Source organism: Salvelinus alpinus, chromosome 2 (genome assembly GCF_045679555.1).
Source record: "Salvelinus alpinus chromosome 2, SLU_Salpinus.1, whole genome shotgun sequence".
NCBI lineage: Eukaryota > Metazoa > Chordata > Actinopteri > Salmoniformes > Salmonidae > Salvelinus > Salvelinus alpinus.
In genome coordinates, this window is record NC_092087.1 from 109,503,894 (window position 1) to 109,521,287 (window position 17,394).

The 17,394-nt window shown below is 42.5% G+C and overlaps 2 protein-coding genes and 1 long non-coding RNA gene across 3 annotated transcripts in view; 2 read left to right on the forward strand and 1 right to left on the reverse strand.

Annotated features, from left to right (window-relative positions):
- LOC139550433 (uncharacterized) overlaps positions 1 to 17,394 on the forward strand; it is a 401,870-nt gene that overhangs the window by 328,108 nt on the left and 56,368 nt on the right. The window lies entirely within an intron of this gene.
- LOC139548377 (zinc finger protein ZFP2-like) overlaps positions 1 to 17,394 on the forward strand; it is a 372,237-nt gene that overhangs the window by 127,295 nt on the left and 227,548 nt on the right.
- The window catches only part of LOC139548823 (zinc finger protein 180-like), a 223,334-nt gene continuing 216,544 nt past the window's right edge, over positions 10,605 to 17,394 (reverse strand). For both annotated transcript variants that reach the window (XM_071358691.1, XM_071358700.1), the window contains exon 2: positions 10,605 to 11,911. In XM_071358691.1, coding sequence (XP_071214792.1) covers positions 11,091 to 11,911 — 821 coding nt within the window. In that variant the 3' untranslated portion in view covers positions 10,605 to 11,090. The remainder of the gene's footprint in view (positions 11,912 to 17,394) is intronic.

The following is a 17,394-nucleotide window of genomic DNA, read 5'->3' on the forward strand; positions in this document are numbered from 1 at the left end:
GCTTGACCTAGAGAGTTACAACCTACTGTAACCTACTGGCTTGACCTAGAGAGTTACAACCTACTGTAACCTACTGGCATGACCTAGAGAGTTACAACCTACTGTAACCTACTGGCTTGACCTAGAGAGTTACAACCTACTGTAGCCTACTGGCATGACCTAGAGAGATACAACCTATTGTAACCTACTGGCATGACCTAGAGAGCTAAAGTTGTAAAATTCCTGGATTTTAAATGAATTTTTTCCAGTAATAATGATAATTTGTATCTTCCTATCCACATGTGGAATCCCTCTCCTTTGTCGTCCTCTCTACACCAATAACAGAAAATTACTGTGGAACTCCCAATCACGGCCGGATGTGATACAGCCTGGATTGGAACCAGGGACTGTAGTGACACCTCTTGCACTGAGATGCAGTGGCTTAGACCGCTGCATCCGTGTGTGTGTTAACTATTAGAATGCTGTAGTAGAATGCTTAAAAGGCCGCTAAAATTTTAAATATCGGTTATCGGTATCGTTTTTTGGGGCAAGGAAAATATTGGCAAAAAAATGTGATATCGGTGCATCCCATTCTAAAAATGTTTTTTTTTTTTTTACCCTCATCAATCTACACACAATACCCCATAATGCCATCACAATACCCCATAATGCCATCACAATACCCCATAATGCCATCACAATACCCCATAATGCCATCACAATACCCCTTAATGCCAAATCAAAAACAGGTTTAGATTTTTTGCAAATGTATTAAAACGATTCCCCAGGATAACTAGTCTCAGAGTAATGTAATATGTAAGATCCCAGGATAACTAGTCTCAGAGTAATGTAAGATGTAAGATCCCAGGATAACTAGTCTGAGTAATGTAAGATCCCAGGATAACTAGTCTCAGAGTAATGTTAGATCCCAGGATAACTAGTCTCAGAGTAATGTTAGATCCCAGGATAACTAGTCTCAGAGTAATGTTAGATCCCAGGATAACTAGTCTGAGTAATGTAAGTCTCAGATAGTTTTAACCCATTACAGTCTAAGCCCTGTCTGAGGGGGAGGTTCTTCTAAGCTATATGGAATTGTTTTAAGGTTTAAACAACATGAAGGGCTTCCCCTGTATTGTACTGTTTTAAGAAGGTTATACCAAGGATAATTTTGCTATTTGATTTTGAACTGTAAGACCCATGGAAGTATCAACAAAAAATATTTGTCCATACTGCTATAACCCATAGTAACACATTGGATAACATTCACAACATGGAACAACAGTAACCATAGTAACACATTGGATAACATTCACAACAGGAACAACAGTAACCATAGTAACACATTGGATAACATTCACAACAGGAACAACAGTAACCATAGTAACACATTGGATAACATTCACAACAGGAACAACAGTAACCATAGTAACACATTGGATAACATTCACAACATGGAACAACAGTAACCATAGTAACACATTGGATAACATTCACAACATGGAACAACAGTAACCATAGTAACACATTGGATAACATTCACAACAGGAACAACAGTAACCATAGTAACACATTGGATAACATTCACAACAGGAACAACAGTAACCATAGTAACACATTAGATAACATTCACAACATGGAACAACAGTAACCATAGTAACGCATTGGATAACATTCACAACAGGAACAACAGTAACCATAGTAACACATTGGATAACATTCACAACAGGAACAACAGTAACCATAGTAACACATTGGATAACATTCACAACAGGAACAACAGTAACCATAGTAACACATTGGATAACATTCACAACATGGAACAACAGTAACCATAGTAACATTGTTTCCCCCAGAACATCTAAAGGAAGTTTGTTCTGAAGTGTCTGTCTGATATCTAAGAGATGTAAAAAATTATATCTATATTTTTTACATGTCTTTAAGTCTTTAACCCCCTTTTTGTCACTTGTCTTTCCACATTTTGTTACATTACAGCCTTATTCTACAATGGATTAAATAAATAAAAATCCTCATCAGTCTACACACAATACCCCGTAATGACAAAGAGAAAATAGGTTTGGAGAAAAAATGTCACATTTATTAAAAATAATAAACAGAAATACCTTATTTACATAAGTATTCAGACCCTTTGCTATGAGACTTGAAATTGACCTCAGGTGCATACTGTTTCCATTGATCATTGTTGAGATGTTTCTACAGCTTGATTGGAGTCCACCTGTGGTAAATTCAATTGATTGGACATGATTTGGAAAGGCACACACCTGTCTGGCTACCACAGCGTTCTGAAGCGATACGCCATCCCATCTGGTTTGCGCTTAGTGGGACTATCATTTGTTTTTCAACAGGACAATGACCCAACACACCTCCAGGCTGTGTAAGGGTTATTTGACCAAAAAGGAGAGTGATGGAGTGCTGCATCAGATTACCTGGCCTTCACAATCACCTGACCTCAACCCAATTGAGATGGTTTGGGATGAGTTGGACCACAGAGTGAAGGAAAAGCAGCTAAAAAGTGCTCAGCATATGTGGGAACTGCTTCAAGACTGTTGGAAAAGCATTCCAGGTGAAGCTGGTTGAGAGAATGCCAAGAGTGTGCAAAGCTGTCATCAAGGTAAAGGGTGGCTACTTTGAAAAATCTAAAATATATTTAGAATTGTTTACCACTTTTTTGGGTTACTACATGATTCCAGATGTGTTATTTCATAGTTTTGATTTCTTCACGATTATTCTACAATGTAGATAAAATGGTAAACAAATAATTATAACCCTTGAATGAGTAGGTGTGTCCACTCGTTTGACTGGTACTGTATATCTCATGAATGTTTTTACATTCAGTTACATGAAGTCACTTTATTACCACTTCTTCCATAGTCAAATATGTAAGGAAAGATTTTTTTAAATCAAAAGGGATGCTGTCAAAAATGTATTGAATTCAAATGGATTTACCCAGCCTACAAAGCACTACAGCCACTCTGTGATGACCAGTTCTGCTCTTTTATTGAGGGATCTAGTCTAGATTAAACTTCATAGGAAGACAGTTTTATCATGTGGAGGTTTCATTTAGATCTCTGTTTAACGACATACTCTGTGTGTCTTTGCAAGGAGAGAAACCAGACTCTCACTCTGACAGCGGGAAGAGTCCTTCAGGGGAACCAGACCCAGAGACGCCCAGACCAGCGAGACAACACCACTGCTCCCACTGTGAAAATAGTTTTTGCTGGTTAGGGAACCTAAAACTGCATGAGAGGACACACACAGGAGAAAATCCTTTTCAATGCTCCCAGTGTGGAAAGAGTTTTGCCGTGTTCACTAACCTGAAAAGGCACAAGAGAATACACACAGGAGAAAAGCGTTCCCACTGCTCCCACTGTGAAAATAGTTTTTGCTGGTTAGGGAACCTAAAAGCTCATGAGAGGACACACACAGGAGAAAAGCCTTACCAATGCTCCCAGTGTAGAAAGAGTTTTACTATGTTAACTAACCTGAAAAGGCATGAGAGAATACACAGGAGAAAAGTATTTTCTGCTCCCAATGTAAAAACAGATATTCACGAATGGCGTACCTTAAAGCTCATGAGAGGATACAGAGGAGAAAAGCCTTTCCAATGCTCCCAGTCTGGAAAGGGTTTTACCTGGTCAAGTAGCCTGAAGGAGCATTAGAGGATAAACACGGTAAAAGTCCTACCACTGCTCTCTGTGTGGAAGAACATTCAGAGATCCTGAAATCAAATGAGAGAATAGAAAGGCTGTATTCTGACTTATATTTTTGACTGAGAATTTGTGTTTTTGTTTGTGCCACATGAAATCATATTGTGTATGATTACACCTGTCTATATAATGTCCCACAGTTGACAATGCATGTCAGAGCAAACACCAAGCAATGAGGTTGAATAAATTGTCCTTAGAGCTCCGAGACAGGATTGTGCCGAGGCACAGATCTGGGGAATGGTACAAAAAATGTCTGCAACATTGAAAGTCCCCAAGAAAACAGTGGCCACCATAATTTTTTTATGGAAGAAGTTTGGAAGACTCTTCCTAGAGCTGGCCACCCGGCCAAACTACGCAATCGGGGGAGAAGGGCCTTTGTCAGGGAGGTGACCAAGAACCCGATGGTCACTCTGACAGAGCTCCAGAGTTCCTCTGTGGAGATGGGAGAACCTTCCGGAAGGACAACCATCTCTGCAGCACTCCACCAATCAGGCATTTGTGGTAGAGTGGCCAGACGGAAGCCACTCCTCAGTAAAAGGCACCTGATAGCCTGCTTGGAGTTTGCCAAAAAAGGCACCTAAAGGACTCTCAGACCATGAGAAACAAGATTCTCTGGTCTGATGAAGCCTTTTGGAAACCTCCAAGCTGGCTATCATGTGCCTTTTATTAAGGTGTGTATATATATATACATATAGATATATAGTCTGTTCAACCTCTCTTTCGTATCACCCGGGATTCCTAAAGATTGTAAAGCTGCCGTGGTCATCCCCCTCTTCAAAGGGTGTGACACTCTAGACCCAAACTGTTACAGACCTATATCCATCCTGCCCTGCCGTTCTAAAGTCTTTGAAAGTCAAGTTAATTATCAAACAGATCACTGACCATTTTGAATCCCACCGTACCTTCTCCGCTGTGCAATCCAGTTTCCGAGCTGGTCACGGGTGCACCTCAGCCACGCTCAAGGTACTAAACGATATCATAACCGCCATCGATAAAAGACAGTACTGTGCAGCCGTCTTCATTGACCTAGCCAAGTCTTTCGACTCTGTCAACCACCGTATTCTTATCGGCAGACTCAACAGCCGATAAGAACAACCGATCAATCAACAACCGATCGCTGCCCACACCCGCCCGACTAGCATCACTACTCTGGACGGTTCTGACTTAGAATATGTGGACAACTATAAATATCTAGGTGTCTGGCTAGACTGTAAACTCTCCTTCCAGACTAATATTAAGCATTTCCAAGCATTTCCAATCCAAAATTAAATCTAGAATCGGCTTCCTATTTCGCAAACAAAGCCTCCTTCACTCACACTGCCAAACAAACCCTTGTAAAACTGACTATTCTACCGATCCTTGACTTCGGCGATTTCATTTTCAAAATAGCCTCCAACACTCTACACAGCAAACTGGATGCAGTCTATCACAGTGCCATCCGTTTTGTCACCAAAGCCCCATATACCACTGCTCTCGTCGGCTGGCCCTCGCTACATATTCGTCGCCAAACCCACTGGCTCCAGGTCATCTATAAGTCTTTGCTAGGCCGCCTTAACTCAGCTCACTGGTCACCATAGCAACACCCACCCATAGGACGCGCTCCAGGAAGTATATCTCACTGGTCATCCACAAAGCCAACATCTCCTTTGGCCGCCTTTCCTTCCAGTTCTCTGCTGCCAATGACTGGAACGAAACGCAAAAATCGCTGAAGTTGGAGACTTATATCTCCCTCACTAACTTTAAGCATCAGCTATCTGAGCAGCTTACCGATCGCTGCAGCTGTACACAGCCCATCTGTAAATAGCCCATCCAACTGCCTACCTCATCCCCATGTTTTTATTTACTTTTTTTGCTCACACCAGTATTTCTACTTGCACATCATCATCTGCACATCTATCACTCCAGTGTTAATTTGTTAAATTGTAATTACTTTGCTACTATGGCCTATTTATTGCCTTATTGCCTTTATTGCCTCTGTACTCCATTTGCACACACTGTATATAGATATTTCTATTGTGTTATTGACTGTACTTTTGTTTATCCCAAGTGTAACTCTGTTGTTTTTGTCGCACTGCTGTGCTTTATCTTGGCCAGGTCGCATTTGTAAATGATAACTTGTTCTCAACTGGTTAAATAAAGGTGAACATTTTTTTAATGAATTGTTCATGACCTCCTCCAGTGATAAAAAATAAATAAAAAACTTTTCCTGTTGAAAGTGATATATAAATACAGTAAAGTATAAACACACTAAAGGGAAACAAAAAAATGTTTTGAGCAAAATAGTGTTTTTTTAGACAACTGCAAACTAGAAGGAGTGAGTGATGTCATAGTAAGACCTTCAAGGAGTTGGCTTGATGGGAAGTCGTGATGTCATCCAATAGGCGACTGATCTACATGTGAACATTCATTATTCTTTTTTAAATCCTTCATGTTCTGTCAAGTTGGTTGTTGATCATTGCTAGAAAGCCATTTTCAAGTCTTTCCATAGATTTTAAAGATGATTTAAGTCCAAACTGTAACTAGGCCACTCAGGAACATTCAATGTCATCTTGGTAAGGTCCTCCAGCGTCGATTTGGCCTTGTGGTTTAGGTTATTGTCCTGTTAGTACAGTTTTTTTGTATTCAGATCTCTGAAATACACTCTACCCACGTAACATTTAGTTTCCTTATATTACGCTGGGAAAACAGTTTTCATGGGCACAGAAATTCCAAATCAAATCATTTGAGTTTGCAGAAATCCTAAATAATTTCAGAGTTTGCTAAATTCAATGGTTCTAACCGAGAGTCACCTTAACTTTATTGACAACACCCAAGTGGATACTGTCATTAATGTGGTTCTTCAATAATTACACATAATTCTTAATACTGTAGCTGTTTAGTTAGTCACATGTTCATCGATCATCAGCTGATCCAGGAAATCATTTTCTGAATGCCAGTCACATGACAAACATCACGACATGCAACAACAACCAAAGTGCTTCTTCATTCATTACTCTGGTAAAGACAGTTATGCCGTGCTCCACGTTGGATCCAACATCCCTAACAAATTGGTGTTTATAATGTTATTGTCTGCTTGATTTACAGTAGTGTCTCGTTTGTCTGTTTGTGGTTAATGATCTGGTGGTTATAATGACCTGGTGGTTATAATGACCTGGTGGTTGGCATAACACAAGCAGAACCCGAGAACAGGATGGCCTCCACCATCACAGCCTGATGACACTGCACCAGCCTACCAGTCTGCTCCAGCCCAGGTCAGAATACCAGTCTCCCAGTCTGCTCCACCCAGGTCAGAATACCAGTCTCCCAGTCTGCTCCAGCCCAGGTCAGAATACCAGCCTACCAGTCTGCTCCAGCCCAGGTCAGAATACCAGTCTCCCAGTCTGCTCCAGCACAGGTCAGAATACCAGTCTCCCAGTCTGCTCCAGCACAGTGTGCTCCAGCCCAGGTCAGAATACCAGTCTCCCAGTCTGCTCCAGCACAGGTCAGAATACCAGTTTCCCAGTCTGCTCCAGCACAGTGTTCTCCAGCCCAGGTCAGAATACCAGTCTCCCAGTCTGCTCCAGCACAGGTCAGAATACCAGTTTCCCAGTCTGCTCCAGCACAGTGTTCTCCAGCCCAGGTCAGCCAACCAGTCTCCCAGTCTGCTCCAGCACAGGTCAGAATACCAGCCTCCCAGTCTGCTCCAGCACAGTGTGCTCCAGCCCAGGTCAGAATACCAGTCTCCCAGTCTGCTCCAGCCCAGGTCAGAATACCAGTCTCCCAGTCTGCTCCAGCACAGGTCAGAATACCAGTCTCCCAGTCTGCTCCAGCCCAGGTCAACTTACCAGTCTCCCAGTGTGCTCCAGCCCAGGTCAGAATACCAGTCTCCCAGTCTGCTCCAGCACAGGTCAGAATACCAGTCTCCCAGTCTGCTCCAGCCCAGGTCAGAATACCAGTCTCCCAGTCTGCTCCAGCCCAGGTCAGAATACCAGTCTCCCAGTCTGCTCCAGCACAGTGTGCTCCAGCCCAGGTCAGCCAACCAGCCTCTCAGTCTGCTCCAGCCCAGGTCAGCCAACCAGCCTCTCAGTCTGCTCCAACACAGTGTGCTCCAGCCCAGGTCAAAATACCAGTCTCCCAGTCTGCTCCAGCCCAGGTCAGAATACCAGCCTCCCAGTCTGCTCCACCCAGATAGTCACCCACAACTGCAATCCTTATTGATTCAAATGGGAAGTTCTTAGAGAGGGAGAGGGAGTGAAAAGGTAGAGAGGCGGAGAGAGGGAGTGAAAAGGGAGAGAGGCGGGTGAGAGGGGAGTGAAAAGAGAGAGAGGCGGAGAGAGGGGAGTGAAAAGGGAGAGAGGCGGAGAGAGGGGAGTGAAAAGGGAGAGAGGGGAGTGAAAAGGGAGAGAGGCGGAGAGAGGGGAGTGAAAAGGGAGAGAGGCGGAGAGAGGGAGTGAAAAGGGAGAGAGAGAGTGAAAAGGGAGAGAGAGGGAGTGAAAAGGGAAGAGAGGGAGTGAAAAGGGAGAGAGGCGGAGAGGGAGGGAGTGAAAAGGGAGAGAGGCGGAGAGAGGGAGTGAAAAGGGAGAGAGGCGGAGCGAGGGAGTGAAAAGGGAGAGAGGCGGAGAGAGGGAATGAAAAGGGAGAGAGGTGGAGAGAGGGAGTGAAAAGGAAGAGAGGCGGAGAGAGGGAGTGAAAAGGGAGAGAGGCGGAGAGAGGGAGTGAAAAGGGAGAGAGGCGTAGAGAGGGAGTGAAAAAGGAGAGAGGCGGAGAGAGGGAGTGAAAAGGGAGAGAGGCGGAGAGAGGGGAGTGAAAAGGGAGAGAGCCTACGAGGCTTTTCTAACTACTACACTTTGCGTGTTTCCCTCACCTCTTTAAAAAAAAAGTTTGAGATTTTGTATCGACTCGGCTCACTGCCTCTCAGATCAAAGGTGGGTCCATCTGCTCCGTTCCCGAAGTGTGGTCTCCCTGAGATCCCAAGTTAGAAGGATCCCTCGTGCCCTCGTGCCCTCGTGACGACCCAGGTCGTCACGAGCGGTCAACAAGTGAAGATTAACATCCCCAAATGTGGTTAATTTCTTTCATATCAACTGAGACAAACTTATTAAACTAAATCTTTATTCACTTATTAATAAGGGAGCAGGTCAATACAACACACACATATAAAGTGAATCAATTGAGTGCTCTACGATAATGATGGCTGGTCGACAAATCACCCCCAGATGATTTGTTGAGAGCCACAAGACAAAAGTACAAAGGTCTTTTACAGCCAAGATACACACCTTTCAACCTACATGACCAACAACAGATGTATAGAACGGGTCACAAGGTTAAGACTGGTATGAAAGCTACTTATAATTCTCAGCAGACAGTATCTGCTGTAAAAACAGTAGTCTTTGTGTAGAGACCAGGGTCTGGCCCTGGGGTCATCTCTCCCTGGTACCATATAGAACAGAAACATTAACTCATGCTCTGGAATGTGGTCTCTTTAGGTTTTATCACCCAAAAGACATGGTAAATCTCCTGTCAGTGTTTTCTCCCAGAGGCCCATCCTCAGTAGAACACACAGACACAATAGTTCTAAGAACCCTCTATTCTGTTGCATAAAACAACCATTTGATGCAATAAAAGTATTATAACATAATGTTGCAGTTTTGCTCTCAGTGTCCACTGAAAGTTGACTAGTAACAACAACTGGGACATAAAAGTCACCCACCATGAGACCCACTAAATCTGCCCAAGAAGAGGCAAACAAAAGAACTGGTGTTACACATACTGACTAACGAGGTGTCACCAATCAGTGCGCCCTACGTGCTAACGAGCTATACGTGCTAACGAGCTATACGTGCTAAAGTCCAACCTCAAAACATAAATGGAAAAACGAAAGCCTGGAACACCTTTCCCCTTAAGACAACAAATAAATCCTATAATTTTTGTTGGACACGTTTGCTCACCACCAACAGAAAACAACTTCCATTTCACATTATAATCACCTACAATGCTTCACCTTCACCAATATAAACATAGTGTCTACTGGCTGTCAACAATTAAAAACAAGAAAAAACACGTATTTCTAAATAATAATATACAATCGTATTATTTTTTTCTCCTTTTTCATTCTATAGAATCCTAAAACTCAATAGCTTCTAGAACTCTCGTCTTCCTAAAACTCACTAGCTTCTAGAACTCTCGTCCCCTTGGAACGAGCCCAAACAAAACTCATCTCCAATACGGGAAAACGTGCAGTCAAAATAAATTGTGATCCATGGCAACGCAATGGCTAAACGCAAAACACAAATCTTTTTTGACTGCCCATTCTTGAGACAATCAGCAACCAAATTGTCCTTACCACGGACGTGTCTGATTTCAAGAGGAAACTCCTGCAATAACCATAGTAACTTTCCACCTCACTGCGGAGCTTCTCTCTCTTTTCAGAGTTCACTCGATAGGCATGTTGTTGGATCGGGGCCCAGTCCCCAATGTCATGCTCTAGTACATTTGGGTTGGCACATCTGAGAATGAACCCTGCTATTCTAAAAGAAGGGCAACAATGTCAATATAATTATACCTGAAAATTGTCAGTTGATTGCATAAATAATTATGATTACTAAAAGTTACATGAATTGTAAACATGAATTACCAAAACCAAATGGACACCCCTTTGATAATATGTATTGTCAATAATTCACTTAATGGTAAGGCATGGTATAATAAAAAATACATATTGTTTGTTGTTGTTGATTGCATAGTCTTATTTTCAACGTCTTTTCAATTACATTGTGCTAGGTGGGATAGCCTCAATGTCAAAACACAGTTTTAACGTGTCCAAATCAATAACCAATATGCAGAAACAGTTTGGGATAAATTGAAAACCTAAACATAACATGTGCTATTTACACAAACATCTGCCACAATAATCATATTTCCAGAAACGCTGTTTTGACAAGTAGCAATAAATCACTGATATCAATTAGGGGGGAAATCAGGTTGTACGTGATGTTGGAATGCATTTAAATGTAGGGGTCGCTAAACAAAGGAACGCAACACTTATTTGTCATAACTAATCAATTTCATGCTAAAATCATTTGTGCGACAGGAGGGAGATGAGGTTGCACGTCCTGTTAAAACTAACAGCTCAAAAACCACACGGAATCTGGGAATAATGTGTACTTACTAAATCTCATAAATAGTACTCTTTCAATTCAGAACCTGGATTTTTTGCAAAGGCTAATATCCATATCATGTTGAAATCAATAGAACAGGGGGCAAACGTTTAGACTTCTACATTGTGACAATATTAAAATACTCCTTCTACAATGTTAAAACATTCTACATTGTGACATTAATTCATTGATATCATGAAACAACTCCTTCATGTATTTTCTGATGTTTAGTCAGAGATCTTTTATCAGATTACCTCTGGTCACAGCTATACGATTTCTCTCCTGTGTGTGTTCTCTGGTGCACTGTCAGATAGCTAGATCTAGTAAAACTTTTCCCACATTGATCACAGCTATAAGGTTTCTCTCCTGTGTGTGTTCTCTGGTGTAATGTCAGATTGCTAGATTGACTAAAACTCTTCCCACATTGATCACAGCTATAAGGTTTATCTCCTGTGTGTGTTCTCTGGTGCACTGTCAGTTCACTAGATTGACAAAAACTCTTCCCACATTGATCACAGCTATAAGGTTTCTCTCCTGTGTGTATTCTCTGGTGTATAGTCAGATTGCTAGATGAAGTAAAACTCTTCCCACATTGATCCAAGCTATAAGGTTTCTCTCCTGTGTGTGTTCTCTGGTGTATAGTCAGATTGCTAGATGTAGTAAAACTCTTCCCACATTGATCACAGCTATAAGGTTTCTCTCCTGTGTGTGTTCTCTGGTGTAATGTTAGATTGCTAGATGTAGTAAAACTCTTCCCACATTGAACACAGCTATAAGATTTCTCTCCTGTGTGTGTTCTCTGGTGTATAGTCAGATTGCTAGATGTAGTAAAACTCTTCCCACATTGATCACAGCTATAAGTTCTCTCTCCTGTGTGTGTTCTCTGATGCATTTTAATGCCTGATGAGGTGAATCTCTTCCCACAGTCAGAGCAGCAGTGAGTTCTCTTCCCTGTGGATCTCTGCAGGTGTTTATTGAGGCGTTCTGATCTGGAGAGACTCTTCTCTGCCTCGTCAGCATCATGAGGTTGTTGAGGCTCGCCAGAGGATCCACGATAGTCCCGTCTCTCTCCTGTGTGAACAACAAAGTCAGATGATTAAAGGCCCACAACAGTGGAAATCCACTGTAAAAGGTGATGCCAACAGCGTAGCCATGATGTTGTACAACAATTGACGTCTGTAATGAATGTTAAAATTATTTGACAAATGTCTTAAAATGAGCAAGAATAGTCATATTTTAGTAGTAACATCAATGATTGTAGAGTAGAAATAAGTTATTCATGTTGTTGAAACTCTAAGCAGTGTGCCAGATGACTTTTGGTCTCCAATATAGGCCCCTTTCTGTGTTTAAAAAAATTGTGGCACAAGGGCGATGCGCACACAATTTGATTGCAGAAACACCTCCCTGCTAATGAGGAAACTCTGGATAAGAGCGTCTGCTAAATGACTTAAATGTAAATGTAAATGAAACCACAAGTTATGGATGTAGTATATCTGCCTGGAGCAAAAATGGTGAGCAAAGCTTTTAGTTTTTCACAATGTATTCTGAATGCGAATGGGGGAAAACTCAGGGGAGTAACCTCTATTTCCAGGTTGATTATGAGTACATTTCACACTACTTTGGATTATAATTGTAAGGCTCGTTTGAATGTCTTGCTTAATATAAATGTTTGCTACAGTATTAAGAATTATGTGTAATTATTGAAGAACCGCGTTAATGACAGTATACATTTGGGTGTTGCTAATAAAGTTAAGATTTCTTTTGTATTTCACCTTTATTTAACCAGATAGGCCAGTCGAGAACAAGTTCTCATTTACAACTGCGACCTGGCCAAGATAAAGCAAAGCAGTGCGACAAAAAAACAACAGAGTTACATACACTTGGGATAAACAAACGTACAGTCAATAACACAATAGAAAGTCTATATACAGTGTGTGCAAATGGAGTAAGGAGGTAAGGCAATAAATAGGCCATAGTAGTGAAGTAATTTCAAATTAACACTGGAGTGATAGATGTGCAGATGATGATGTGCAAGTAGAAATACTGGTGTGCAAAAGAGCAAAAAAAGTTTTAAAAAACATGGGGATGAGGTAGGCAATTGGATGGGCTATTTACAGATGGGCTGTGTACAGCTGCAGCGATCGGTAAGCTGCTCAGATAGCTGATGCTTAAAGTTAGTGAGGGAGAGTCTCCAGCTTCAGTGATTTTTGCAATTCGTTCCAGTCATTGGCAGCAGAGAACTGGAAGGAAAGGCGGCCAAAATAGGTGTTGGCTTTGGGGATGACCAGTGAGATATACTTCCTGGAGCACGTGCTACGGGTGGGTGTTGCTATGGTGACCAGTGAGCTGAGTTAAGGCAGAGCTTTACCTAGCAAAGACTTATAGATGACCTGGATCCAGTGTGTTTGGAGACGAATATGTAGCGAGGGCCAGCCGACGAGAGCAGTGGTATATGGGGATATGGTGACAAAACGGATGGCACTGTGATAGACTGCATCCAGTTTGCTGTGTAGAGTGTTGGAGGCTATTTTGAAAATTACATCACCGAAGTCAAGGATCGGTAGGATAGTCAGTTTTACGAGGGTATGTTTGGCAGCGTGAGTGAAGGACGCTTTGTTGCAAAATAGGAAGCCAAATCTAGATTTAATTTTGGATTGGAAATGCTTAATATTAGTCTGGAAGGAGAGTTTACAGTCTAGCAAGACACCTAGGTATTTATAGTTGTCCACATATTCTAAGTCAGAACCGACCAGAGTAGTCATGCTGGACGGGCGGGTACGGGCAGCGATCGGTTGAAGGACATACATTTAGTTTTACTAGCGTTTAAGAGCAGTTGGAGGCCACGGAAGGAGTGTTGTATGGCATTGAAGCTCATTTGGAGGTTTGTTAACCTTTATGGGATAGGGGGCAGCATTTTCACTTTTGGATGAATAGCGTGCCCAGAGTGAACTGCCTCCTACTCTGTCCCAGATGCTAATCAATCAATCAATCAAGTTTATTTTATATAGCCCTTCGTACATCAGCTAATATCTCGAAGTGCTGTACAGAAACCCAGCCTAAAACCCCAAACAGCAAGCAATGCAGGTGTAGAAGCACGGTGGCTAGGAAAAACTCCCTAGAAAGGCCAAAACCTAGGAAGAAACCTAGAGAGGAACCAGGCTATGAGGGGTGGCCAGTCCTCTTCTGGCTGTGCCGGGTGGAGATTATAACAGAACATGGCCAAGATGTTCAAAATGTTCATAAGTGACAAGCATGGTCAAATAATAATCAGGAATAAATGTCAGTTGGCTTTTCATAGCCGATCATTAAGAGTTGAAAACAGCAGGTCTGGGAAAGGTAGGGGTTCCATAACCGCAGGCAGAACAGTTGAAACTGGAATAGCAGCAAGGCCAGGTGGATACCCCCGGACAGGGCCAAACAGGAAGGATATAACCCCACCCACTTTGCCAAAGCCCAGCCCCCGCACCACTAGAGGGATATCTTCAACCACCAACTTACAATCCTGAGACAAGGCCAAGTATAGCCCACAAAGATCTCCACCACAGCACAAACCAAGGGGGTGCACCCCCCAATAATATATGCATATTATTATTAGTATTGGATAGAAAACACTCATATGTCCAAATAGCCACTTGTTGTTAGCGTGTTCAGCCCAGTAATCCATCTTCATGAGGCGCAGGCACTTCGTCCAGACAAAAACTTGAGAAGTTCCGTTACACTCCTTTAGAAACATGTCAAACGATGTATGGAATCAATCTTTAGGATGTTTTTAACATAAAACATCAATAATGTTCCAACCGGAGAATTCCTTTGTCTGAAGAAAAGCACTGGAACTAGAGGTAACTCTGTCGGGAGCGCGCGTCATGAGACCAAGGCACTCTGCCAGACCACTGACTCAAAGAGGTCTCATGAGCCCCTCCTTTATAGTAGAAGCCTCATTCAAGTTTCTAAAGACGGTTGACATCTAGTGGAAGCCGTAGGAGGTGCAACTTTATCCATATCTCAATGTGTATTCGGTAAGCCAAGCTTTAAAAAACTACAAACCTCAGATTTCCCACTTCCTGGTTGGATTTGTCTCAGGTTTTCGCCTGCCATATGAGTTCTGTTATACTCACAGACATCATTCAAACAGTTTTAGAAACTTCAGAGTGTTTTCTATCAAATACTAGTAATAATATGCATATATTAGCATCTGGGACAGAGTAGCAGGCAGTTTACTCTGGGCACCTTATTCATCCAAGCTACTCAATACTGCCCTCCTGTCACCAAGAAGTTAAGTGTCCAAAGTGTCCAAAGAAGGGCCAGATGTATACAGAATGGTGTCGTCTGCATAAAGGTGGATCAAGGAATACCCCGCAGCAAGAGCAACATCGTTGATATATACAGAGAAAAGAGTTGGCCCGAGAATTGAACCCTGTGGTACCCCCATAGAGACTGCCAGAAGTCCATACAACAGGCCCTCCGATTTGACACACTGAACTCTGTCTAAGAAGTAGTTGGTGAACCAGGCGAGTCAGTCATTTGAGAAACCAAGGCTGTTGAGTCTGCCGATAAGAATACGGTGATTGACAGAGTCGAAATCCTTGGCCAGGTTGATGAAGACAGCGACACAGTATTGTCTTTTATCAATGGCGGTTATGATATCGTTTAGTACCTTGAGCGTGGCTGAACAAAATAAACAAAATGGAGAACCGTGATTAATGAACAGTCCAGCAGGCATCAGCTATGTAGCCAAGTGATCATAGGGTCCAGTGAACAGCAATATATGAACTAGGGAAGCCGTTAGGTAGTCATTACTATGCTAGCCGGGAGATGCGCCTGGCTCGAGGCTAACTGGTGCTAGCTTCGGGACAAGGGCGTTAGCCACTATACCCACTCCAGTGCGTCCGGTGCAAAGGTCCAGAGCTTACGGCAGGAATCCGGTGATGTAGTGGCTTCTAGTCGTGTTAGTGAAGAGTCTGGGAGACATCAGCTGTGTAGCCGAGTGATCATAGGGTCCACTGAGCAGGCCGGGAGATGGGCCTGGCTCAAGGCTAGCTTAGGGGCTGGGCCACTCAGTGGCAGCTAGCTAGCTGCGATTATCTGGTGTAATGGTCCAGAGCTTACGGCAGGAATACGGTGATGTAGTGGAGACAAACAGTCCGATATGCTCAGGGTTGATATCGCGCTGTGCAGACTGACAGATATTATCCAGGCTAAAAGCGGCTGGTGTCTGAGCTAAAAAGGTAAAGGCCTTTAGCAGTGGCTAACAATGACTAAATAGCTAGTAGCTAATTAGCCGGTTAGCTTCTGATGGCTAGCTTCTGATGGAGGTTCTAGCTATAAGGTCAAAAAAAAAAAAAAGGAGCCACTAAATGATACATAGTTCGAGTGCATTTCAGAATACAAAAAAACTGTCCGACAGCAAGATCCCGTATTTAAGTTGAAGTTCATCATATGACAAGCGTAACGTTATGACTATAACTACTGTTCCCTGAAGGAGGGAAACTAGGTACAACATACTATCACAAATTCACGCCTCGCTGGAAGCCCCGCCTTCCACAGGTGATGAGCGTGAGGTTTGGATTTAATCCTTCAATTTAATACCGCTCTTCACCGACCCAGGAAGGGGTGGGGCCAATTAGGTGTTATACCTCATTTCCCTCCTTCAGGGAAGTGTAATTATAATCAAAGTTACACTCCCTTTCAGTTGGTCAACTTCGGTAGAACATACTATGGGGAAATGCAATCATTCCCCAACCGACCCAAACGAATACTAAATGAAACAGCCCATGGCAGATCACCCAGACCTGACCCCGCAAGATGCGTCAGTTTTGTCAATTTTTGTCAATTTATTCATTGTCTTTTGTTTGAAACACTCCTGTCAGTGTTGAGTAAGGACGCACACCTGATTACACATATAGAAGTAGGACTAGTCAACCTGGACTGAGCACAAATGTAGGCCTATAAATGTGCCTATTTGGGGATGTCTGATAGTATTTCTGATTGTCTTAACGCACCACCACTAATGAGTTGTGGAGCTTCTCAAAGTAATGCTTTAAAGCACATTTCTCTTCACCTCAAACAGCAAGTAAACAAAGTCTAATCAAAATCAATTGCGAATGACAATAGTTCCTCAAAGTATTTAATAAAAGATTTCCAGCTCTCACCCTTTCAATAACCACTTTCAGTGACCACTCGGCATAAAAGGGAAAAATGTAATGCTCTGATCCAGTGGAAATGTCATAAAATACCCAATTACTTCTTATCCTTTGCACAAATAGCCGACAGCTGTGTCTGTCCCGAACTCACTGGCGCAGGAAACTAACAGCCCAGAATATGTTATACAATGTTGCAAGCTCGCTATCTGGAGTTTTGGGCCGACCCAGGTGATAGTTGATACAATGTTGCAAGATCGCTGTAGACAGGCCATTTGCAGCAAATGTGATTTTTGGATATTTTCTACCTGCAGGCTGCAATGTTTTTATTTGTTGGCTTTATGTAGGCTATTTTTACATAGTTGGCAATGGCAGTGAAAGTCACTTTTAGATTTGTATAATTTTAATTTAGATTAA